Here is a 24,752-nt window from a genome sequence, read left to right as displayed (position 1 = left end):
CCAGCCAGGAGGAGCAGCCTCAGAGCAAACAACCCAACCCACCCCTCGAACTTGGACTTGGAGCCTCCAGATGTGTGAGAAAATAAATGCCTGCTGTGTGGGCACCTGGCCTGGGGCATGTTCTGTGGAGGCCACAGCATGAAGGGGTCATTTTTATAGAGAATCTCATTCAACTTACATCTGCCTAGAAAATGTCAAGTCAAATTTAAAGTGTGGAGAAGAGCCTCTAATTTCACATTTCATTTGCAAAGAAAGAATTTGGGACATACACGCAGTCCGGGTGGTGTTCACCATGTTGGGAGAACAGAGACAGCAACAGGTTTTATAAAAAGGAGAAATGGGCTAGGCGCTGTGGCTCACACCAGCAATCCCAGCAATTTGGGAGGCCAAGGAGGTCGGATCACTTGAGGTCAGGAGTTTAAGACCAGCCTAAGCCTGGCCAGGTGGCTCACGCCTGTAATCCCAGCACTTTGGGTGCCCGAGACAGGTGGATCACCAGGTCAGGAGTTCAGGACCAGCCTAGCCAAGATGCTGAAACCCCATCTCTACTAAAAATACAAAAATTAGCCAGGCGTGGTGGCACACCCATGTAATCCCAGCTACTCGGGAGGCTGAGGCAGGAGAATAGTTTGAACCCGGGTGGCAGAGGTTGCAGTGAGCCCAGATTGCACCACTGCACTCCAGCCTGGGTGACAGAGCAAGACTTCATCTCAAAAAAATAAAATAAAAATAAGCCTGGCATGGGCAACATGATGAAACCCGTTTTTACTGAAAATACAAAAATTAGCCTGGTGTGGTGGTGCACGCCTGTAATCCCAGCTACTCGGGAGGCTGAGACAGGAGAATCACTTGAACAACGGAGGTGGAGGTTGCAGTGAGCGGAGACCGCGCCATTGCACTCCAGCCTGGGTGACAGGGCGAGACTCCACTTCAAAAAAAAAAAAAAAAAAAGGAGAAATGTTCTCTTGCCCAGTGGGAAAGCCCACCATGGGCACTAGGAGGTGTTGGGAGCTGGGAGGTTCCATTGCTGAGTCACTGCGTTTGGAGCAAGGAGTCCAAGACTTACAGCCATTTATCGCAGAAGCTACGGATAAAGCTGGTTTCAGGGTACAATGCACAGTTTCAGGAGTCAGGCTTGCAGAGAAGTCCATTTTGGGAGCAATGGTGTGTGGCCTGACTGCTTTTCCTCCCTGCCTGCTGGCCTCTGTTTTAGCTGCGTAGGACATGAATGACCCAATTCGTAGGATGAAACTTAAAAAGGATGTTTCTCAAAACTGGTTTTCAACTTACATATATTCATATCCATTTAGGTTGAGGGTATTTATTGATTTATTTTCAGGCAGGGTCTCCATCTGTTGCTCAGACTGGAGTTCTGTGGCGCGATCTCAGTTCACTGCAGCCTCCACCTCCCCGGCTCAAGCAATCCTCCCACTTCATCCTTCCAAGTAGCTTAAACTACAGGTGCATGCCACCACATCTGGCTTTTCTTTTGTATTTTTTTTTGTAGAAATGGGGCTTTGTCGTGTGGCCCAGGCTGGTCTCAAACCTCTGGGCTCAAGCGATTCTCCCACCTCTGCCTCCGAAAGGCGTGAGTCACCAGGGCCAGACTAGATTGAGTTTAATAAGATTTGGTTGTGCGGCCGAGCCGGGTGGCTCCCGCCTGTAATCCCAGCACTATGGGAGACAGAGATGGGCAGATCACCTGAGGTCAGGAGTTCAAGACCAGCCTGGCCAACATGGTGAAACCCAGTCACTACTAAAAATACAAAAAATAAAAAATTAGCTGGGTGTGGTGGCAGGCATCTGTAATCCCAGCTACTCAGAAGCTGAGACAGGAGAATCACTTGAACCCAGTAAGCGGAGTTTGCAGTGAGCTGAGATCCAGCCATTGCACTCCAGTCTGGGCGACAGAGTGAAACTCCGTCTCAAAAAAAAAAAAAAAAAAAAAAAAAGATTTGGTTATGCTGGGGAGATGGGAAGAGTCAGGTTAGGGGCACCCAGGCTGGGGGAACAGGACTGGGGAGGTGGATGGAGAGCCTCTACAAGAAGAGCCTGGGAGAGCGGGGAGGAGGTGGTGAGGCAGGGGGGCACTATGGAATGGCCCTGAGGCCAGGAGGGGCTCTGGATGACCAGGCAAAAGCACAGCTGGTGTAGGATGGAGGGGAGGCCCGTGCAGCATGAGCAGGAGGCTAGAGGAGACAGACCATGAGGCCCAGGGAGACCCCTCACTGGAGAATCTCCCGTAGCATTGTTTTCAGAAGTCGAAAGTTGGTTTTTAGTCCCTTCCAAGGCTTGAATGGCTCATCATCACTGTACACAAAGTTTTTCCAACAAGATACAAAATCTGAGAAAAAAACAAGGAGAAAGCAGTGAGGGCCCAGCAAGCCTCTCTCCCGGCCCTGGGCCCTCCCCTCCCAAGCCAGGTCTCCTGGCTGCCAGTTGCAGCTGGCGCCGGCCCCATCCCTGCAGGCTTCCCAGGGACACTGCCCCACCCCACGGCATTGCAGACCCACCTGCCCCTCATGCTGTCCCTCCCGCACCCGCTCTCCTCAGCCCCCCACGTCTCACCTTTGTAGCTCATGATCTTCACGGAGGCCCCTTCCTGACTCAGGCTGCAGAGCCCCTCCTGGTAATCTGTATCCCAGAAGTGGTAGAGGCGGGCGGTGAAGATGGTGAGCTTCACGTTGCTGTGCCTGGCCAGGAACTCGGCCACCTCCCTTGCACACTCTGGGCAAGGGCTCCAAGATGTGTACCAGGTGACCTCGTAGTTTGTGTTAGGAGACAGTATGTCGTCACAGAACCAAGAGAGGAAGCACCTTTCTGCATGACAATGGGTCTCAGGATCCACCTGGGGAAGGAGGAGGAGGAGGGCAGGGGAGCTCAGACCAGGAGCAGGAGGAGTGCAGGGGTGGGGCGATGGGAGAAGAGGGCAGGCCTGAAGCCCCAGGGCATTTTCTTATTTATTTATTTTTGAGACAGGGTCTCTCTCTGTTGCCCAGGGTGGGGTGCAGTGGTGCGATCTGGGCTGACTGCAGCCTTGACCTCCCAGGCTCAAGGAATCTTCCCACCTCAGCCTCCTGATAGCTGGGACTGCAGGTGTGTGCTGCCACGCCCGGCTAATTTTTTTGTAATTTTTGTGGAGACGGAGTCGTACCACATTGCCCAGGCTGATCTCGAACTCTTGGGCTCAAGCGATCCTCCTGCCTCAGCCTACCAAATTTCTAGGACTATGAGCATAAACCACATGCACGACCTTATTTTATTTCTTTACTTTTCATTTTTCTGGGTGCATAGTAGGCCCCAGGGCGTTTTATTCATTGAGTTTCCCTTATTCCATCCTTCTCCTTCCTCTTTATTTTTTTATTTTTATTTTTTTCTGAGATGGAGTCTTGCTCTGTTGCACAGGCGGGAGTAATGGCACGATCTCAGCTCACCACAACTTCTGCCCCTTGGGTTCAAGCGATTCTCCTGCCTCAGCCTCCCGAGTAGCTAGGATTACAGTCGCGCACTCCTACGCCTGGCTAATTTTTGTAGTTTTAGTAGAGACAGGGTTTCACCATGTTAGCTAGGCTGTTCTTGAACTCCTGACCTTACGATCCGCCCGCCTAGGCCTCACGAAGTGTTGGGATTGCAGGCGTGAGCTACTGCGTACAGGCGTGAGCCACCGCGCTTGGCCCCTTCCTTCTTTATTTTATTGAGTCTTTTCCTGTCTCTTCATGCCCTCAAGTGCGAATTCTGGCATCCTTTCCCCCAGGCATCCATTAACCAGGCATCCTCAGCCCCTGCTGTGGCCTGGTCCTATGGGGTCTGCCTTGTCCCCTGTCTGCCTTCTGCTGGGAAGGTCACTGGACCCACATTGTCCCATGGAGTTGAAGGCTGGCCAAAGGGGCTACTGAGCACTTGAAATGGGGCTCTGATTAGAAACGTTGGCACGTGTAAAATACACAGCGCATTTCAAAATCTCATTGTGAGAATACACAAACTTTATCTCTCTCATGAGGCATTTTATATTAAGTATATGTTGAAATCGTATGTGAGATAATTGAGCTAATGCAGACACTAAAATTTCTTCCACGAGTTCTTATCGCCTTTTTAGCGTGTGGGGACTGGAAACACTTGCGCTTCAGTCCTGAGTCCTGGGTGTTTCCGAGGCCAGCACTGCTGTAGGCCAGGCCTGCCCAGCACACAGACGGTTCCCTCCCCAAACACACTCTGAAAAAAATCTCCTGCCTGGGAGGAGGGGGCCGCAGGGGTGGGTGGGACACGACAGGGTGGGTGGGAGGTCAGTGGCTGCTGTGGGGGCGGCAGGGTGAGGAGTGAGGGTTCACCACCCTGTGAGGATGTGTCCTTGACATCGAGGAATCAGGGCAGTGGCGGGGGCGGTCCCACCAGCCCACAGTGACTGGCCCAGGCACAGTGCTGGACACCACACCCACCGCTTCCCACAGCTGCTGTTTCCCGAGGACTGCCGGACGCACAGCTCCATGACAAGATTTTGGGAAACAAAGTCAAGAGTGAGGGTGCTGGGTGCTAAATAAGGCCTTTTGATAAGAGGCAAAACCCCTCGACAATCTGATCCCAGGAAAGTTAGGGAGGAAGATCTGCGCCACGGACTTAAAAAATGTGGGAGGAAGTTGGGCGTGGTGGCTCATGCCTGTAATCCTAGAACGTTTGGAGGCCAAGGGGGGCAGATCGCTTGAGGTCAGGAGTTTGAAACCAGCCTGGCCACCATGGTGAAACCCCGTCTCTACTAAAAAAAAAAAAAAAAAAAAAATTAGCTGAGTGTGGTGGCGGGCACCTGTAATCCCAGCTACCCAGGAGGCTGAGGCAGGAGAATCGCTTGAACCCGGGAGGCAGAGGTTGCATGAGGGAGACTCTGTCTCAAAAAAAAAAAAAGAAAGAAATGTAAGAGGAAAGTACACACAGCAGAGCCCACGCGGGGCACGTCACGTATTGTGTTTTCTGCGTTCCCAGCTGCTTAGCTCCTATTTAGGGTGTAAATAGGACTTTGGTGCTACCGGATTTCGGAAGACGCCCCTCTTCCAGGAGACAGGTGGGTGGTGCTCTGTAACGTCCACGGTGAAGCACAGCCAGCTTTCGTTCCGACCACAGGCTTTCAGTAGGTTTTTAAAGTGGAAGTAGAATACGTGTGGGTACATTGCCTCCATCGGGTTTCTGAGGGCACAAGAGAGAAACCCCAATGCAGAGATTCCTTGGGGCTGATGCCCACTGAACACCACTCCCTGGACGTCCCTGGAGTCTAGGCCTCTCCCATCCCTCCACAGCCCTGAGAATGTCTGCTGCTTTCCCAGGCAGGAAGACTGGGAGAGAGAAAGAGGAGGGGGTACTGGCAGGGGCAGCAGGGACAGGGTGACCTCTCCTAGCTGGAACCCCAGCTCTGAGGCTACCAATGGGACACCCTCAACCTCCCAGTTTTTCTGCCACACATCTCCCAACCCATTAGGAAAATGCAACAGAGAATAAAACTCTTCACCCTGAAATAATTGCTTGAACATTTCAGCTCAATTCCTTCCTCACATTTCACCTGTCCGATGATGATGATTATTCTTCTTATATTGGGATCACAGCGAATTTATTTATTTTTGCACACGGTCTCACTCTGTCACCAGGCTGGAGTGCAATGGTGCAATCTCGGCTCACTATAACTTCCGCCTCCTGGTTTCAAGCAATTCTCCTGCCTCAGCCTCCCAAGTAGCTGGGACTACAGGTGCATGCCACCACGCCCGTCTAATTTTTTGTATTTTTAGTAGAGACGGGGTTTCACCACGTTAGCCAGGGTGGTCTTGAACTCCTGACCTTGTGATCCACCCACCTCGGCCTACCAAAGTGCTGGGATTACTGGTGTGAGCCACCGCGCCTGGCCCTAATTTTTGTATTTTTAGTAGAGATCATGTTTCACCATGTTGGCCAGGCTGCTTTTGAACTGACTTCGTGATCTGTCTGCTTCAACCGCCCAAAGTGCTGGGATGACAGGCATGAGCCACTGAGCTCGGCCAGTCCAGGCTACTCTCCTAAGTGCTGCATATGTCTGAGCTCATGGCATGTGCCTGAGGCCTGCAGGGGCCATCCCTATTTTACAGAGGAGGTGCCAGAGGCATAGGGAGGCCAGATAATCTGCCCACACCACAGAGCTGGGGCGGTGGTTGGAGCTGGGGCCCCTTTCGAGGCCAGCCCTGTCCAGCCTCTGCATCGCAGGCCCTGCAATGGGGAGCTGTAGGCAACCACGCTGTCTTCTTACTAAACTTTAAAATAAGAGCATTTCTCCTGATCATATTTTTTCCTACACTCCATGTTGCAGGTGTCATTATAAAAGGTGAACGGTGCTCACGGAGGAGGAGCCTGGGTCTGGGGTCGTGTGCATCCTCCTCTGCTCACAGTGGAGGCATCTTTGGAAGAAGTGACTTATTTTCTGGTACAGAGACCATTTCCTTCCCCACACCCTCTCTTAAGACTTTGTATTGAAACAAAGTAAATCTTACAGAAATTCCACCAAAGTGCTGAGAACAAAATGCCTGATTGCTCCAATCATCCTTTGGTTCAATTCTCCCGGTTCCAGAGCTCAGGAATGGGGGGAAGCACACAGAGGGAGCACCCTCCCAAGGTGGGGAGCACCAACCCGGGCATGACTCTCAGGGGAGAATCTCAGCAGGGGGCATGGGCTGGGGCAGGTGGGGGAGGTGGCCCATTCAGAAGCAGCAGTGGGGTGACCACATAGCAGGGCAAAGAGCGTGGCTGGTAGTGGGAGCAGCAGAGGAACCAGAGGGTAGGGAGCCCAGGGCTGGGGCAGGGGGAGGCCAGGGCTGAGGCCCAACGAGGCCACCAGGCAGGAAGGGGCAGCAGAGGCCCCATGGGCAGAACGGGCAGTGGTCCCTGATCTGAGGCTTCATGTGCAGCCTCCCTGGCAGGCTTGTCCTGGCCCTGATGCTAGTCCTGGGCTTGGGTTCTATTTCTATCTTCCAGGGCCCTTGTTCCAGGAGACACCTGCACTGTGAGTGACCTCCCAGGCCCATCTGAGTGCAGGCCTCACTTTATGCTGCTTTCTCACCTGGATGGGAGGACCTCCGGAGGGACCCCTGGATGCTGCCCTCAGGAATCATCCCAGGGACGCCCCCCACCCGGTAGCTATGTGGTAGGGAGGGAGAGTGAGGGGCAGGTGTCTGCTTCCCCCCATGCCTTCACACTCAGAGGCCACCATTGGAGGGAGGAATAGCGGGTGGGGGGGCCCTCAGATGTCCCCCCAGGATGCCATGCGTGCCCCCACACTGAGCTCCTTCCTTCCACATCTCCTGCCCAGAGTTGTTCCCTGGCAGGCTGAGATCTTGTCCCTATGTCACAGAAGGTTGGAGGCTGGTGTCCCCGGCCACCCTGTCTTGCAGTTTGCTCCTCCGGTCTAAGACCCAGGTGCTCAGTTCCCGTCTCTCCCGAGGGCCTTAGATCTCTTTCTAGGGCCTCTCTGGTCCCTGGTTGCCCTTTTCTGTTGTGCTTCCTGGAGAGCTCCTAGCATCTCAAGCCTCCCATTATCCAAGCCTACTCTTTTGTAAAATCTTACTCAACACCTGGCCAACATTGCAAAACCCCATCTCTACTAAAAATACAAAAATTAGCCGGCATGGTGGCATGAGCCTGTAATCCCAGGTACTTGGGAGTCTGAGACAAGGGAATTGCTAGAACCGGGAGGCAGAGGTTGCAGTGAGCCGAGATCGCACCATAGCACTCCAGCCTGGGCGACAGAGGGAGACGCTGTTTCAAAAAAAAAAAAAAAAAAGCCTTACTCAAATGGGACCTTGATCACTGAGTGTTTGTTTGGCTCTTTCTGCATCTCCATCCCTGTGGGAGGGATTTGAGAACGGACAGGCGTGAGCAGGAGGCCCGGCTAGGTGCTGTTAGGTGGGGAAGCCATGGTCTGGAGGGAGGGGCTGTGGGAGTCAGGGCAGGACTCGCCTGGGAGACAGACACACAGAACGGGGACCCCTGCACAGCCCACCCAAGCTTGACCCAAGCCCCCTGGGTCATTGTCATGGGCTAAATTGTATCTTCCCCACATTGATATGTCGAAGCCCTCAACCCCACCTCCTCACAGGATAACTGTATTTGGAGACAAGTACACTAAAGTGGTGATTAAATTAACTCATGGCCCTTAGGGTGGGCCCTAATCCTGTCTGACTGGGGTCCATAAACAAGGAGGACATTTAGAGGCAGAGAGACCCCAGGGGTGCCGATGCACAGAGGAAAGGCCAGAGAGGACAGGGCTGGAAGGGACCCCCTGCCAGCCAGGAGGAGCGGCCACAGAGGACACAACCCCACCCACCCCTCCACCTTGGACTTGCAGCCTCCAGATCTGTGAGAAAATAAATGCCTGCCCTGTGGGCACCCGGCCCGGGGCATCTTCTGTGGCCGCGGAAGCCTGAAGCTCTGTTTCCATGGTGGCGGCTCCTTCTCAGGGGCTCAGGTCGGCCTTGAAGGATGTTGCTCAAAGCTTCCGACTGTCGGGCTTGTGACTATTCATGCCCACTTACTACGTCCAGTTTTATGACAAATTCGGTTATGCCAGGGAGATGGAAGGAGCCAGGTTGGGGCTCCCAGGCTGTGGGGAGGGCAGCCTCGGGGGTGGATGGAGGTCGCTCTGGAGGCAGAAGGGGCCTCTCACTCACAGGAAGAGCCCAGGAAAGCAGGGGGGAGGCACCAAGGTGGAGGGAGCATGAGGAGTGTGGGTGAGGGGGTGTAACCATGAGGGCAGGCAGGGGGGCAGGACGGAGGGCAGGAGGGCCCAGTCAGGGGAGTCCTCAGGAGGATGAGCAGGAGGCGAGAGGAGAGAGACGATGAGGCCAGAGGGAGACCCTCACCTGAGAATCTCCTTTAGCGTGCGGTGCAGGGATGCATAATTGTCATCGAATTTGTACCAAGGCATGAATTGCTGACCTTCATTGTACACAAAGTTTTCCCAGCAGTGTGCAAAGTCTGAGATGAAGAGGTAGGAAGCACTCAGGCTCTCCCCTGACCCTGGGCCTGCCCTCCCAGGCCTGGTCTCCTGGCTGTCAGTTGCAATCAGTGCCAGCCCCACCCCTGCAGGCTGCCCTGGGACACCCCCAGCCATGGCATTGCAGATCCATCCATCTCTGAGGCTGTTCCTCCCCATCATGCTCCCCTGACCCCTGCACCTCTCACCTTTATAGTCCATGATCTTCACACGGGCCCCCGCCTTATGCAGCCTGCGGAGCACCCTCCGCCATTCTCTATCCTGGTAGTAGTAGAGGCGGGCAGCGGAGATGGTCAGGGTGACATTGGGGTGCTCAGCCAAGAATTTGGTCACCTTCACCACACAGGGCAGGCAGGGGTTCCATGATACAAACCAGGTGATCTGGAAGCGCCTGTTAGCAGGCAGTCGGTTGCCACAGAACCAAGAGAAGAAGCACATTTCTGCGTGGTTCTCAAACTGGAAATACACCTGGGAGAGGAGCAGGGGCAGGGGAAGCTCTGGGATGGGGGAACAGGAGGGGTGCAGGGGTGGGGCAGGGGGAGGAGGGGCCAGGACAGGAGCCCAGGGGATCTTGCCATTGAAGCTCCTTTCCTCCATCCCCCCTGTTTGGTTTGAGTGATTGTCTGCTCCAAGCTGACCTTCAGTGTTAATTGCTATGGTACTGGCCTTAAGAGGTGGCACCTAGAAGAGGCTATGAGGCTGTGGGGACTGCACCTTTGTGGGTGCCACTGCTGTGGTTATTCAAAGGTGACCTCAGCCCCTCTTTCTGTCTCTTGCCCTCTAGCTGGGGGGGCAGTATGTCAGACTAAACTGCTTCCTCTTGTCCCCATGTCACGGAGCAGCAGTGACTCGACATCCCAGGCCACTCTGTCTGGAGCATCCCCTGAGCTTTTGGCAACAACCTTCACCCCTACGTGACTGTGCAGCTCGCAGGCCCTGGAAAGTTGCTGGTGCATTGACAGGGGACTTCCCAGAGTCCAGAACTCGAGCCCATACATTTCTGTTCATTGTAAATGTCCCCATCTCAGTCCTGCTGTTGAAGCATCACAAGGTGCACCAAGACACGTGCTTCCCTGAGTTTGGAAGTTTTCCCAGCCCTGTTCATGGCCTCGTGTGTGAATTCTAGCATCCATTCTCCCAGGCATCCATTCACCAGGCATCCTCAGCCCCTAATGTGGCCTGGCCCTCTGGGGTCCGCCTTGTTCCCCACTGTGGAGGCCACTGGACCTGCACTGTCCCATATTGGGGGGCACTGGCCAAGGGCGCTACTGAGCATCTGAAACGGGGCTCTGATGAGAGACCTCGGCACATCAAAAATACACCGCTCATTTCAGTGTGAGAAGAAAAAGAAACTTCACTAGCTCGCGAAGAATTTTATGTTAATCAATGTTGAAGTAATATGTTAGCTACACTGGATTAAATAAAATATTAAAATTACTTTCACCGGTTCTTGTCGCCTTTTTAGCGTGTGGGGACTGGAAACACTTGTGCTTCACTCCTGAGTCCTGGGTGTTTCCGTGGCCAGCACCACTGTAGGCCAGGACTGCCCAGCATACAGACGACTCCCTCCCCAAACACACTCTGAAAAGTCTCCTCCCTGGGTGAAGGGGGCCGTAGGGATGGGTGGGACAAGGCGGGGAACTTAGTGTCCCCAGTGGGGGTGGCAGGGTGAGGAGTGAGGGTTCACCAACCTGTGATGAGGCATCTTTGCCAAGGAGGAATCCGGGCAGTGGCCGGGGCGGTCAAGCAGGAAGGTCTGGGCCACGGACCTAAGAAATGTGGGAAGTGGAGGCCAAGCGCAGTGGCTCACACCTGTATTCCCAGCACTTTCGGAGGCCGAGTTGGGCGGATCACCTGAGGTCAGGAGGTCAAGACCAGCCTGGACAACATGGTGAAATCCCTTCTCTATTAAAAATACAAAAAATTAGCTGGGCGCGGTGGCGGGCACCTGTAATCCCTGCTATTCAGGTGGCTGAGGCAGGATAATCGCTTGAACCCAGGAGGCAGAAGTTGAATGAGCCAAGATTGAGCCATTGCACTCTAGCCTGGGCAACAAGAGCAAAACTCTGTCTCAAAAAAAAAAAAAAAAAGAAAGAAAGAAAAGAAAAAAGAAATATGGGAAGTGGCCAGGCATGGTGGCTTATGCCTGTAATCCCAGAACTTTCAGAGGCCAAGGCAGGTGAATCACCTGAGATCAGGAGTTCCAGACCAGCCTGCTCAACACAGTGAAACCCCATCTCTACTGAAAATACAAAAATTAGCCAGGCGTGGTGGCACGCGCCTGTAGTCCCAGCTACTCAGGACGCTGAGGCAGGAGAATCGCTTGAACCCAAGAGGTGGAGGTTGCAGTGATCTGAGATCGCACCACTGCACTCCAGCCTGGGCGACAGATGGAGACTCTGTCTCAAAATAAATAAATAAATAAATAAATAAATAGAAAAAATAAATAAATGTGGGGAAAAAATACACAGTTGAGAGCCCGCCGCCAGACATTTTACTTATGTGTTTTCTGCATTCCCAGCTGCTTACCTCCTGCCTGTGATTCGACTGAAGTTTGGGTAGTACCGGGCCTCGAAAGACCCCTGTGTCCCAAATGAGATTTGAGCAGCCCCTCTTTATTTTCACTTCATAGCACAGCCAGGTGTAGCTCCGACCATAGAGGATGGGTTCGTTTTCAAAGTGGTTGTAGAATGTGCGTCGATACATCCGCTCCATCGGATTTCTGAAGGCACAAGAGAGAAACCGGCCCATGCAGGGAGCCCTCCCTGGAGTCCTCGGGGCTCATGTCCACTGAACACAGCTCCCGGGACGGCCCTGGGCCTCCCCCACCCCTCCACAGCCCTGAGAATTTCTGCTGCCTTCCCAGGCAGGAAGACTGAGGGGAGAGGAAGAGGAGGGGATGCTGGCAGGGGGGCTGGGGTGATCTCTCCCAGCTCGGGCCCAACTCTGGCCTTTCCAGGGATACATTCCCCACTCTCCTAGTATTTCTGCCAACCCACTCCCCAATCCATTAGGAGAATGCAAAAGAGAATAAAACTCTTCACCCCTAAAAAATAGCTTTTAACCTTTCAGCTCAATTCCTTCCTGATGTTTCACTCTGCGTGTTAACATTATTTTAAAATCATGGTAGAACCGAATTCTGAGGCCCAGGCCTCTCTTCTAAGTGCTGCGTGGGGGTGGGCTCATGTGAGGCTGCCCTAGGCCTGCAGGGACCATTCCCATCTTACAGAGGAGGGGTCAGAGGCACAGAGAGGTGGGGTAACCTGCCGAGGCCACAGAGCTGGGGACAGATGGAGCAGGGGCCCCTTTCCAGGCCAGCCCTGTGCAGCCTCTGCATCACGGGCCCTGCAGGAGAAAGCTGTTGGGGACTGGGCTCTCTTTTCACTAAATTTAAAATAAGAGCATTTCTCCTGATCATTGCGTTCTTTCTCACATTCCATGTTACTGGTCATGTTCTAAAAGATGAAGAGTGACCTTGGAGTGGAACCTGTCTGGGGACATCTGCTGACTGTGGAGTCATCCTTGGACGATGTGATTTATCTTGTGCTTCAGAGACCATTCCCTCCCCACACCCTCTCCTAAGACTTTGTATTTAAACAAAGTAAATCTTACAGAAAGTTCATCAAAGCACTGAGAACAAAATGCCTGATTGCCCCAATCATCCTTTGGTTCAATTCTCCCAGTTCCTGAGCTCAGGAATGGTGGGCAGCACACAGAGGGAGGACCCTCTCAGGGCAGGGAGCACCGGCCTGGCCATGACTTTCAGGGAAGAGTCTCAGGAGGGGGCCTGGACTGTGGCAGGTGGGGAAGGTGGCCCATTCAGAAGCAGCAGTGGGGCGACCACACAGCAGGGCAAGGAGTCTGGCTGGGAGTGGGGGCGGCAGGGAAGCCAGAGGGAAGGAAGTCCAGGGCTGGGGCTGGGGCAGGGGGAGGCCAGGGCTGAGGCCCAGCAGGACCACCAGACAGGAAGGGGCCGGAGGGGCCCTGCGGACATAGTGGGCAGCGGTACCTGATCTGTGGATTCATGTTCAGCCTCTTAGATACGCTTGTCCCAGTCTCCCTCTTTTTTTGAAGTGCTGTGGTTTCACTTCCTGCTTGCGGTGTCCTTGCAGTTGGACAGCCCTCCTTAAAGTGACCTCCTGGCCGGGCACGGTGGCTCACGCCTGTAATCCCAGCACTTTGGGAGGCCGAGGCGGGCGGATCACGAGGTCAGGAGTTCGAGACCAGCCTGACCAACATGGAGAAACCCCGTCTCTACTAAAAATACAAAAATTAGCCAGGTGTGGTGGCGTGCGCCTGTAATCCCAGCTACTCTGGAGGCTGAGGCAGGAGAATCGCTTGAACCTGGGAAGCAGCGGTTGCAGTGAGCCAAGTTCCTGCCACTGCGCTCCTCCAGCCTGGGTGAGAGAGTGAAGCTTCCTCTCAAAAAAAAAAAAAAAAAAAGTGACCTCCCAGGGCCTGGTGAGTCATGGCCCCTCCCCCTTCCTGCTCAGGCGCTGATGTAGGAGGCCCTGGGATGCTTTATCTTCCTCAGTCTCTCACCCTCTTTCTGGTTTTCTCTGGGGCCCTCCCCCTGGCAGAGGGACCTCTGATAAAGACAGGCCGCTCTGTGCGGCAGGACCCAAGGCAATTGCAAAGGGAAAGAGAAAGTCATTGCAGCCAGTGCCCGGGAGGTGGGTCCACACCAGGCTGAGCCAGCAGAGCACAAGCCCCTCCCCTGGTGGTCCCGCCCAGCTGGAGCCGCCACTCCACCATCAAGACAGACAGGCTGATGCCTCTGCAGGGACTCCCGGATCCTGCCCTCGGGGATCATCCCAGAGACGGCCCCCACCCAGCGGCCATGGGGACAGGGAGGGAGAGTAAAGGGCCAGGCGTCTGCCTCCCCCCAGGCCTTCACCCTCGGAGGCCGCCTTGGGAGGGAGGGACAGCAGGTGAGTGTGGGCCTCAGATGTTCCACCGGGATGCCATGCGCGGCCCCACACTGAGCTCTTTCCTTCCTGCTTCTCCTTCTTCCCCATCTCCTGCCCGGAGATCCTCCCTGGTGGGCTGAGCTCTCGCCTCCTCTTGTCCCCATGTCATGGAAGAGCAGCGGCTGGTGTCCCAGGCCAGCCTGTCTGGAGCCTCCCTGCGCGTCTCACAGCTCCCTTCCCCTGGTAGCGTGTTCCCATGGCGCGGTGACCTAAAAATTACACAAGGGATGCATTTGCAAAGGACACTTTATTTCTTGTTAAGGGCGACAGCCTGCAAGGTAGCCATCCAGCAGCCTGGGAAGAGCAGCCTCTGGTTAACACCAGAGACAGACATTTAGAAGCAGGAGGGGTTGGGGCAGGAGCTTTATGCTGAAGAGGTTGGCTAAACATACATATTCAACAGGCTACAGGAGGAGCTATGAATATTCATGTAGGTGGTTGCAGTCCATGCTTATTGAACAAACATGTGTGGAACATATGATCCCAGCCGGGCATAGTGGCTGATGCCTGTAATCCCAGCACTTGGAGAGGCCGAGACAGGCGGATCACCTGAGGTCAGGAGTTCGAGACCAGTCTGGCCAACATGGTGAGACCCCATCTCTACTAAAACTACAAAATTAACCAGGTGTGGTGATGCATGCCTTTAGTCCCAGGTACTCGGGAGGCTGAAGCAGAAGAATCGCTTAAACTCGGGAGGCGGAGGTTGCAGTGAGTCCAGATTGTGCCATTGCATTCCAGCCTGGACAAGAGGAGCAACACTCTGTCTCAAAAAAAAAAAAAAAAAAAAAGATATTTGGAGGCAGAGAGACCCCAGAGGTGCGTGTGCATAGAGGAAAGGCCACAGAGGACACGGCTGGAAGAGACTCCCTGCCAGCCAGAAGGAGCGGCCTCAGAGGAAACAACCCCACCCACCCCTCGAAGTTGGACCTGCAGCTTCCAGATCTGTGAGAAAATAAATGCCTGCCATGTGGGCACCTGGCCTGGGACATCTTCTATGGAGGCCACAGCATGAAGGGGTCATTTTTATGGAGAATCTCATTCTCTAAAACTTACATCTGCTTTGAAAATGTCAAATCAAATTTAAAGTGTTTAGAAGAGCCTCTAAATTTCATATTTCATTTGCAAAGAAAGAATTTAATTTGAGACATACACGGAGTCCGGATGGTGTTCACCATGTTGAGAGAGCAAAGAGATGGCAATTATAGAAGGAGAAATGTTCTCTTGCCCTATGTAAAGCCCATGGGCACTAGGAAGGGCTGGGAGCTGCGAGGTTCTATTGCTGAGTCACTGCGTTTGGAGCAAGGAGTCCAAGACTTACAGCCATTTATCGCAGAAGGTATGGATAAAGCTGGTTTCAGGGTACAATGCACAGTTTCAGGAGTCAGGCTTACAGAGAAGTCCATTTCGGAAACAATGTTGTGTGGCCTGACTGCTTTTCCTCCCTGGCTCCTGGCCTCTGTTTTAGCTGGGTAGGACATGAATGACCCAATTCATAGGATGAAATTTACAAAGGATGTTTCTCAAAACTTCTGGTTTTCAACTTACATATATTCACACCTGTTTAGGTTGAGTTTATTTATCGATTTATTTTCAGGCAGGGTCTCTATCTGTTGCCCAGACCCGAGTTCAGTGGCGCGATCTCTGTTCACTCCAGCCTCCACCTCTCGGGCTCAAGTAATCCTCCCACTTCAGCCTCCCAAGTAGCTTGGACTACAGATGCATGCCACCACGTCTGGCTTTTTTTTTTTTTTTTTTTTTTTTTTTGTAGAGATGGGGCTTTGTCATGTGGCCCAGCCTGGTCTGGAACTCCTGGGCTCACGCGATTCTCCCACCTTTGCCTCCCAAATTGCTTGGGGATTACAGGCGTGAGTCACCATGCCCAGCCTAGGATGAGTTTAGTAAGATTTGGTTATGCTGGGGAGATGGGAAAAGCCAGGTTAGGGGCACGCAGGCTGGAGGAACGGGGTCTGTGGGGGTGGATGGATAGCCATGGAGGCAGAAAGGAGCCTCTGCAGGAAGAGTCTGGAAGAGCGAGGAGGAAGCGGTGAGGCAGGGGAGCACTGTGGAATGGCCCTGAGGCCAGGAGGGGCTCAGGATGACCAGGCAGAAACAGAGTGGGTCCAGGGTGGAGGGGAGGCCCGTGCAGCATGAGCAGGAGGCTAGAGGAGACAGACCATGAGGCCCAGGGAGACCCCTCACTGGAGACTCTCCCGTAGCCTTCTTTTCAGAAGTCGAAAGTTGGTTTTTAGTCCCTTCCAAGGCTTGAATGGCTCATTATCATTGTACACAAAGTTTTCCCAACAATATTTAAAATCTGAGAAAAAACAAGGAGAAAGCAGTGAGGGCCCAGCAGGCCTCTCTCCCGGCCCTGGGCCCTCCCCTCCCAGCCCAGGTCTCCAGGCTGCCAGTTGCAGTGGGCGCCGGCCCGGTCCCCACAGACACCCAGGGGACACTGACCCGCCCCACAGCATTGAAGAACCATCTGCCCCTCATGCTGTCCCTCCTGCACCCACTCTCCTCAGCCCCCCACGTCTCACCTTCATAGTCCATGATCTCCACAGCGACCCCTTCCTGACTCAGGCTGCGGAGCCCCTCCTGGTAACATGGATACTGGAAGTAGTAGAGGCGGGCGGTGAAGATGGTGAGCTTCACGTTGCTGTGCCTGGCCAGGAACTCGGCCACGTTCCCTGCACACTCTGGGCAAGGGCTCCAAGATGTGTACCAGGTGACCTGGTAGTTTGTGTTAGGAGACAGTATGTCGTCGCAGAACCAAGAGAGGAAGCACCTTTCTGCATGACAATGGGTCTCAGAATCCACCTGGGGAAGGAGGAGGAGGAGGACAGGGGAGCTCAGACCAGGAGCAGGAGGAGTGCAGGGGTGGGGCGATGGGAGCAGAGGGCGGGCCTGGAGCCCCGGGCCGTTTCCTTATTTATTCATTTTTGAGACAGGGTCTCTCTCTGTTGCACAGGTTGGGGGGTGCAGTGGTGGGATCTGGGCTGACTGCAGCCTTGACCTCCCAGGCTCAAGGAATCTTCCCACCTCAGCCTCCTGATTAGCTGGGATGCAGGTGCATGCCGCCACACCTGCCTAATTTTTTAAATAATTTTTTTAGAGACGGGGTTTCACCATGTTGCCCAGGCTGATCTTGAACTCTTGGGCTCAAGCGATCCTCCTGCCTCACCCTCCCAAAGCTCTGGGACTATGAGCATAAACCACATGCACGGCCTTATTTTATTTCTTTACTTTTCATTTTTCTGGCTACATAGTAGGCCCCAGGGTGTTTTATTCATTGAGTTTCCCTTCTTCTATCCTTCTCCTTCTCTCTTTATTCTTTTATTTTTATTTTTTTCAAAGATGGAGTCTTGCTCTGTCGCCGAGGCTGGAGTGCAGTGGCACAATCTCGGCTCACTGCAACCTCTGCCTCCCAGGTTCAAGCAATTCTCCTGCCTCAGCCTCCTGAGTAGCTGGGACTACAGGCATGCACCCCCACACCTGGCTAATCTTTGTATTTTTAGTAGAGACTGGGTTTCATCATGTTAGCCAGGCTTGTCTCGAACTCCCAACCTCATGATCCGCCTGCCTCAGCCTCCCAAAGTGCTGGGATTACAGGCATGAGCCACCACGCCGTGCCCGGCCCCTTCCTTCTTTATTTTATTGAGTCTTTCCCTGTCTCATAGACTCATGTGTGAATTCTGCCATCTTTTCTCCCAGGCATCCATTCACCAGGCATCCTCAGCCCCTGCTATGGCCTGGCTCTCTGGGGTCAGCTTTGTTCCCTGCCTGCCTTCTGCTGAGGAATCAGGGCAGTGGCGGGGGCAGCCCCACCAGCCCGCAGTCACTGGCCCAGACACAGCGCTGGACACAACACCCCCCGCTTCCCACAGCTGCTGATTCCTGAGGACTGCCGGACGCACAGCTCCATAACAAGATTTTGGGAAACAAAGTCAAGAGTGAGGGTGCTGGGCGCTAAACAAGGCCTTTTGGGAGGAAGCAAACCCCCTCCACGATCTGATCACAGGAGAGTCAGGGAGGAAGATCTGGGCCATGGACTTAAAAAATGTGGGGAGGGCCGGGCACAGTGGCTCATGCCTGTAATCCCAGCACTTTGGGAGGCTGAGGCGGGCGGATGATGAGGTCAGGAGATCGAGACCATCCTGGCTAACACCATGAAACCCCGTCTCTACTAAAAAAAAAAAAAAAAAGAAAAAAAAAAGAAAAAATTAGCTGGGCATGGTGGCGGGCGCCTGTAGTCCCAGCTACTTGGGAGGCTGAGGCAGGAGAATGGCGTGAACCCGGGAGGCGGAGCTTGCAGTGAGCTGAGATTGTGCCACTGCACTCCAGCCTGGGCGATAGAGCAAGACTCCATCTCAAAATAAATAAATAAATACATACATAATGTGGGGGGGAGGCCAGGGGCATGGTGTCTCACGCCTGTAATCCTAGCACTTTGGGACGCCAAGGCTGGTGGATCACTTGAGGTCAGGAGTTCGAAACCAGCCTGGCCAACATGGCGAAATCCTGTTTCTACTAAAAATACAAAAGAATTGGCTGGGCATGGTGGCAGGCGCCTGTAATCCCAGCTACTCGGGAGACTGAGGCAGGAGAATCACGTGAACCTGGAAAGCAGAGGTTGCCGTGAGCTGAAATCGGACCACTGCATTCCAGCCTGGGTGACAGAGCGAGACTCCATCTCAAAAAAAAAAAAAAAAAAAAATAGAAATGTGGCAGGAAAGTGTACACAGGAGAGCCCAGGCCGGGCACATCACTTATTGTTGCGTTTTCTGCATTCCCAGCTGCTTAGCTCCTATTTAGGGTGTAACTAGGACTTTGGTGCTACCTGGTTTCGGAAGACGCCCGTCTTCCAGGAGACAACTGAGCGGCGCTTTATACCTTCCACAGTGAAGCACAGCCAAGTTTCGTTCCGATCGTTGGCTTCCCATAGGTTTTTAAATTGGAAGTAGAATGTGCCTGGATACATTGCCTTCATCGGGTTTCTGAAGGCACAAGAGAGAAACCCCAATGCAGAGACCCCCGCACCGGAGTCCTCAGGGCTGATGCCCACTGAACACAACTGCCTGGACGGCCCTGGGCTCTGGGCCTCCCCCATCCCTCCACAGCCCTGAGAATGTCTGCTGCTTTCCCAGGCAGGAAGACGGGGAGAGAGAAAGAGGAGGGGACGCTGGCAGGGGCAGCAGGGCCGGGATGACCTCTCCTAGCTGGAACCCCAGCTCTGGGGCTACCAATGGAACACCCTCAACCTCCCAGTTTTTCTGCTACTTTTTTTTTTTTTTTTTTAAAGACGGCATCTCGCTCTGTCCCCCAGGCTGGAGTTTGCAATCTCAGCTCACTGCAACCCCCACCCCTCGGGTTCAAGGGATTCTCCTGCCTCAGCCTTCCAAGTAGCTGGGATTACAGACGCCCGCCAGCACCCCTGGCTAATTTTCTGTATTTTCAGTAGAGACGAGGTTTCACCATGTTAGTCAGGCTGGTCTCAAACTCCTGACCACAAGTGACCCGCCCGCCTCAGCCTCCCAAAGTGCTAGGATTACAGGCATAAGCCACCGTGCCTGGCCTAAAATAAGAGCATTTCTCCTGATCATCATATTTTTTCCTACACTCCATGTTGCAGGTGTCATTCTAAAAGGTGAACGGTGCTCACGGAGGAGGAGCCTGTGTCTGGGGTCGTGTGCATCCTCCTCTGCTCACAGTGGAGGCATCTTTGGAAGAAGTGACTTATTTTCTGGTACAGAGACCATTCCCTCCCCCACACCCTCTCCTAAGACTTTGTATTGAAACGAAGTAAATCTTACAGAAATTGCACCAAAGCGCTGAGAACAAAATGCCTGATTGCTCAAATCATCCTTTGGTTCAATTCTCCCAGTTCCAGAGCTCCCAGGAATGGTGGGAAGCACACAGAGGAAGCACCCTCCCAGGGCGGGAAGCACCAGCCCGGGCATGATTTTCGGGGGAGAGTCTCAGCAGGCGGACTGGGCTGGGGCAAGTGGGGAAGGTGGCCCATTCAGAAGCAGCAGTCGGGGGACCACACAGCAGGGCAAGGAGCTTGCCTGGGAGTGGGGGCAGCGGGGGAACCAGGGGGGAGGGACCCCAGAGGTGGGGCTGGGGCAGGGGGAGGCCAGGGCTGAGGCCCAGCAGGACCGCCTGGCAGGAAGTGGCAGGAGGGGCCTGGCAGACAAAGCGGGCAGAGGTACCTGATCTGTGGATTCATGTTCAGCCTCTTAGATACGCTTGTCCCTGTCCCACTCTTTTCTGAAGCGCTGTGGCTTCTCTTCCTGCTTACAGCGTCCTTGCAGTTGAGCAGCCCTCTTTAAAGTGACCTCCCAGGGCCTTGTGAATCATGGCCCCTCCCCATTCCTGCTCAGGCACTGGTGTGGGAGGCCCCGGGGTGCTTCATGTTTCTCTGGCTCTGGCCCTCTTTCTGGTTTTCTCCGGGCCCCTCCTACTGGCAGAGGAACCTCCGATAAAGACAGGCTGCTCTGTCTTTATCTGTCCTGGGCAGGACCCAACGGAACTGCAAAAAGAAGAGAAAGAGAAAGAGAAAGGCATTGCAGCCTGAGCCTGGGAGGCGGGTCCAGACCCAGCTGAGAGAGGGGCAGGTGTCCCGTTGCCTGGTGGTTGGGCAGGCTGGAGCCCCCTCTCCACCACCCCCTCCCCAGCCCTAATGTGTGCCCAGATCTTTGAGCAGCACCACCCTGTTGAGTGAGGGGAGGTTTTGAGACCCCAGTGGGGAAGGAAGTGTGGACTCCGCACAGCACAAGCGAAGGCTTAGGTGTGCCTCGAGTTCCCAGCTGTGTGCTGAGTCCATCGCACGCATCCCCTCTTCCAACCTCCCAGCTTCCAGAAGGTGGGGGGCAGGTCAGCCCCTCAGAGATGTGGGCGGAGGATTACCTAGGTGCTGAGGCAAGAGACTGAAGGCACAAACTGTTTCAGTATAATAAAGAATATACTTACAATAAGAATAGTTATAATACAAATTAGATACAGAGATGATCATGGACATTATCAATCATTAGTGTAGACATTATTAATCATTAGCTTTTAATATTACTCTTTATGGTATTACTAATATAACCAAGAAATAACCGGTGGGTATAGGGTCAGGTGCTGAAGGGCTGTTGTGAGAAGTGACCAAGAATGCAAGAGGTGAGCCCTCTGTCACGCCCGCATAAGGGCTACTGGAGGGCTCCTTGGTCAGGCGGTAACGCCAGTGCCTAGGAAGGCATCGTTACTTAGCGGACCACGAAAGGGAGTCTCCCTTTTCTTGGAGGAGTCAGGGAACGCTCAGCTCCACCAGCTTCTTGTGGGAGGCTGGATAGTATCCAGGCCTGCCTGCAGCCATCCGGAGGCCTAAACCCCTCCCTGTGGTGCTGTGCTTCAAGGGTCACGCTCCTTGTCCACTTTCCTCCTGTACTCCTGGTCCCTCTTTGAAGTTCTTAGAAGATAGCGGTAGAAGAAATAGTGAAAGTCTTAAAGTCTTTGATCTTTCTGATAGGTGCATAGAAGAAAACGCTGACGTATACTGCCTTCCCTCTCTGCTTCGGCTACCTATAAGGGAAGGGCCCCCTGTCCTATGATCACGTGACTTGCTCGACCTTATCAATCACTTGGACGACTCACCCTCCTTACCCTGCCCCCCTTGTCTTGTATGCAATAAATAACAGTGCACGCAACCATTTGGGGCCACTACCCATCTCCGTGTCTTGATGGTAGTGGTCCCCCGGGCCCAGCTGTTTTCGCTTTATCTCTTTGTCTTGTGTCTTTACTTTTTACGATTTCTCATCTCCACACACGGGGAGAGCACCCACTAAGCCCCATAGGGCCAGACCCTACATCAGGGACTGCGATGTCTGCGACATCAAGCGGGGGAAGCAGGTGTCTACAAACAGGCTCACGGCCTACAGGGACCTCTCACGGTGTTCCATGTGGACCAAGAAAATGTGAAACACATACACACACAACTTTCTGATTATTTAAGTTCATCTAAGCATATTTTGGAGGAATGAATGTACATTGTATCCTTGAAATAATCTTCCTAAATAGATTCCTTTAAGGGGAGTTTGTTCTTGTGTGGGGAAGAAAGATGAGACTGTTATTGTGTCTATGTAGAAAGAGGAAGACATAAGAAACTCCATTGTGATCTGTACTAAGAAAAATTCTTCTGCCTTGAGATGCTGTGAATCTGTAACCCTAGTCCCAACCCTGTGCTGGCAGAAACATGTGCTATATTGACTCAAGGTTTAATGGATTTAGGGCTGTGCAGGATGTGCCTTGGTAAAAATGTGTTTGCAGGCAGTAAGCTTGGTAAAAGTCATCGCCATTCTCCAGTCTCGAGTACCCAGAGACACAGTGCACTGCGGAAGGCCGCGGGGACCTCTGCCCAAGAAAGCCTGGGTATTGTCCAGGTTTCCCCCCGCTGAGACAGCCTGAGATATGGCCTCATGGGAGGGAAAGACCTGACCGTCCCCCAGCCCGACACCCGTAAAGGGTCTGTGCTGAGGAGGATTGGTGAAGGAGGAAAGCCTCTTTGCAGTTGAGATAGGAGGAAGGCATCTGTCTCCTGCTCATCCCTGGGAATGGAATGTCTTGGTGTAAAACCCGATCGTACATTCTATTTACTGACATAGGAGAAGACCGCCTTATGGCTGGAGGTGAGACATGCTGGCGGCAATACTGCTCTTTACTGCACTGAGATGTTTGTATAAAGTCAAACATAAATCTGGCCTACGTGCACATCCAGGCACGGCACCTTTCCTTAAACTTATTTATGACACAGAGTCCTTTGCTCTCATGTTTTCCTGCTGACCCTCTCCTCACCATTACCCTATAGTCCTGCCACATCCCCCTCGCTGAGATGGTAGAGATAGTGATCAATAAATACTGAGGGAACTCAGAGACCAGTGCCCATGCGGGTCCTCCATATGCTGAGCGCCGGTCCCCTGGGCCCACTTTTCTTCCTGTATACTTTGTCTCCGTGTCTTATTTCTTTTCTCAGTCTCTCGTCTCCACCTTTCGAGAAATACCCGCAGGTGTGGAGGGGCAGGCCCCCTTCAGTTCCAGCTGGAGAAGTTGTGCTCTCTGTAGAGGCTCTGAACTCCTCTGGCTACCACCTGAAGGCAGATAGGGAGGAGGCTGCGTGGGTGGTAGGGGGTGCAGCAGCGCCCGTTCCTGCACGGAAGCTTACCTATCGCTGCACAAAGCGGACTCCCAGTGGTTGTTTTTGGAAAGTGAAGTTTCCTTCCTTCCTTCCTTTCATCTTCCCCAATATAAATCTTTTAGTTTACAAGTAAATTTTACTATCGAAAATGAAAACTCGGGGAGGGCAGAAAGATCACACACAGGGCTGCCACTTCACACCTGGAGGGTTGCTCCGTGGCCGTCCAGAGGTGCTCCTCACTTCCCAGACGGTGCCGAGGCCAGGCAGAGGTGCTCCTCACTTCCCAGATGATGCTTCCGCCGGGCCGAGGCGCTCCTCTTGAAGGTGAAATTTTCTGTTGCCATAAGAAAGAAATGGGGGCAAAGGGTAAGACCATAGATGGCAAATAATCAGTTCCGTTGATCAGAAACACACTTCTTAGAAGAAAATGTAATAATGACCCTAGACCAGGGAGGCATCCTCCAACCCAGCTGTAAGGCAGCAGTTACGGCGCAGTGGGGAAGGGACACCAGCTTTGCAGCCAGGAGACTCTGAGATCTGCCCCTTCCTTACTGTGTGACCTTGGGTGGTTTACTTAATGTCTCCAGGCCTCTAATTGCAGGCATGAGCCACTTGCCCAGCCCATTTTATTATTTTGAAAACCTTTTCGGGCCGGGTGTGGTGGTTCACACCAGTAATCCCAGCACTGTGGGAGGCCGAGGCGGACGGATGACTTGAGGTCAGGAGTTCGAAACCAGCCTGGGCAACATGCTGAAACCCCGTGTCTACAAAAACAAAAACAAAAACAAAAACAAAATTAGCCAGATGTGGTGTGCACCTGTAATTCCAGCTGCTAGGGAGGTTGATGGGGAGGATCACTTGAGCCATGATTGCATCACCGCACACCAGCCGGGCGACAGAGTGAGACCCTGTCTCAAAAAAAAAAAAAAAAAGAAAGAAAGAAAAGAAAAGAAAAAGAAATACGTTTTCCACCTGTGTAATTTTATTTGAAAAAGGTTATATATGGCTGATTGCCGTGGCTCATACCTATAATACCAGCACTTTGGGAGGCTGAGGCGGGCAGATCACCTGAGGTCAGGAGATCGAGACCAGCCTGACCAACATGGTGAAACCCCGTCATGACTAAAAAAAAAAAAAAAATTACAAAATTAGCCAGGCATGGTGGCTTGCACCTGTAGTCCCACCTACCTGGAAGGCTGAAGCAGGAGAATAGCTGGAACCTGGGAAGTGGACGTTGCAGTGAGCAGAGATCTCACCACTGTATTCCAGCCTGGGCCACAGAGTGAGACTCCATCTGAAAAAATAAAAAAAAATAAGCCAGGTGTTGTGGCTCACGCCTGTAATCCCAACACTTTGGGAGGCTGAGGCAAGGGGATCTCCTAAGGTCGGGAGTTAGAGACCATCCTGACCAACATGGAGAAACCCCGTCTCTACTAAAAAAGAATACAAAATTAGCCAGGTGTGGTGGTGCATGCCACCATGTAATCCCAGCTACTCGGGAGGCCGAGGCAGGAGAATCACTTGAACCCGGGAGACAGAGGTTGTGGTGAGCCAAGATCGCGCCATTGCACTCAAGCCTGGGCAACAAGAATGAAACCTCATCTCAAAATAA

General features: G+C 53.2%; 2 protein-coding genes and 1 long non-coding RNA gene across 6 annotated transcripts; 1 reads left to right on the top strand and 2 right to left on the bottom strand.

The window, feature by feature from the left end:
• Positions 1–1,305: 1,305 nt before the first annotated feature.
• APOBEC3D (apolipoprotein B mRNA editing enzyme catalytic subunit 3D) lies at positions 1,306–13,422 on the bottom strand. 3 transcript variants are annotated; one of them, XM_034949103.3, is made up of 7 exons: positions 13,008–13,422; positions 11,528–11,720; positions 9,187–9,466; positions 8,865–8,979; positions 5,019–5,175; positions 2,569–2,848; positions 1,306–2,344 (listed from the first exon to the last, which is right to left on the bottom strand). In XM_034949103.3, the coding sequence occupies exons 1-7, from the start codon at positions 13,022–13,024 to the stop codon at positions 2,226–2,228; spliced, it is 1,161 nt and encodes a 386-aa protein (XP_034804994.2). In that variant the 5' UTR covers positions 13,025–13,422; the 3' UTR covers positions 1,306–2,225. The 3 variants fall into 3 exon arrangements, with proteins under 3 accessions (XP_034804994.2, XP_034804995.2, XP_063459381.1); XM_034949104.3 differs by having other exon boundaries at positions 11,501–11,720; positions 13,008–13,135; XM_063603311.1 differs by lacking the exon at positions 13,008–13,422 and adding an exon at positions 10,690–10,767 and having other exon boundaries at positions 9,187–9,389; positions 11,528–11,582.
• A 372-nt stretch (positions 13,423–13,794) lies between these two features.
• LOC117977493 (uncharacterized) lies at positions 13,795–21,927 on the top strand. Its single transcript, XR_004668662.3, has 3 exons — positions 13,795–13,929; positions 19,598–19,711; positions 21,479–21,927. It is a non-coding gene; the product is annotated as an uncharacterized LOC117977493 (long non-coding RNA).
• On the bottom strand, positions 14,053–20,705 carry APOBEC3C (apolipoprotein B mRNA editing enzyme catalytic subunit 3C). 2 transcript variants are annotated; one of them, XM_063603312.1, is made up of 4 exons: positions 20,178–20,705; positions 18,806–18,962; positions 16,506–16,785; positions 14,053–14,177 (listed from the first exon to the last, which is right to left on the bottom strand). In XM_063603312.1, the coding sequence occupies exons 1-4, from the start codon at positions 20,192–20,194 to the stop codon at positions 14,074–14,076; spliced, it is 558 nt and encodes a 185-aa protein (XP_063459382.1). In that variant the 5' UTR covers positions 20,195–20,705; the 3' UTR covers positions 14,053–14,073. The 2 variants fall into 2 exon arrangements, with proteins under 2 accessions (XP_063459382.1, XP_008973353.1); XM_008975105.4 differs by lacking the exon at positions 14,053–14,177 and adding an exon at positions 14,197–16,282 and having other exon boundaries at positions 20,178–20,440.
• Positions 21,928–24,752: the final 2,825 nt, after the last annotated feature.

This window comes from Pan paniscus, chromosome 23, assembly GCF_029289425.2.
Source record: "Pan paniscus chromosome 23, NHGRI_mPanPan1-v2.0_pri, whole genome shotgun sequence".
NCBI classification, from domain to species: Eukaryota; Metazoa; Chordata; class Mammalia; order Primates; family Hominidae; genus Pan; species Pan paniscus.
This window is presented reverse-complemented; position numbering and strand designations above follow the sequence as displayed.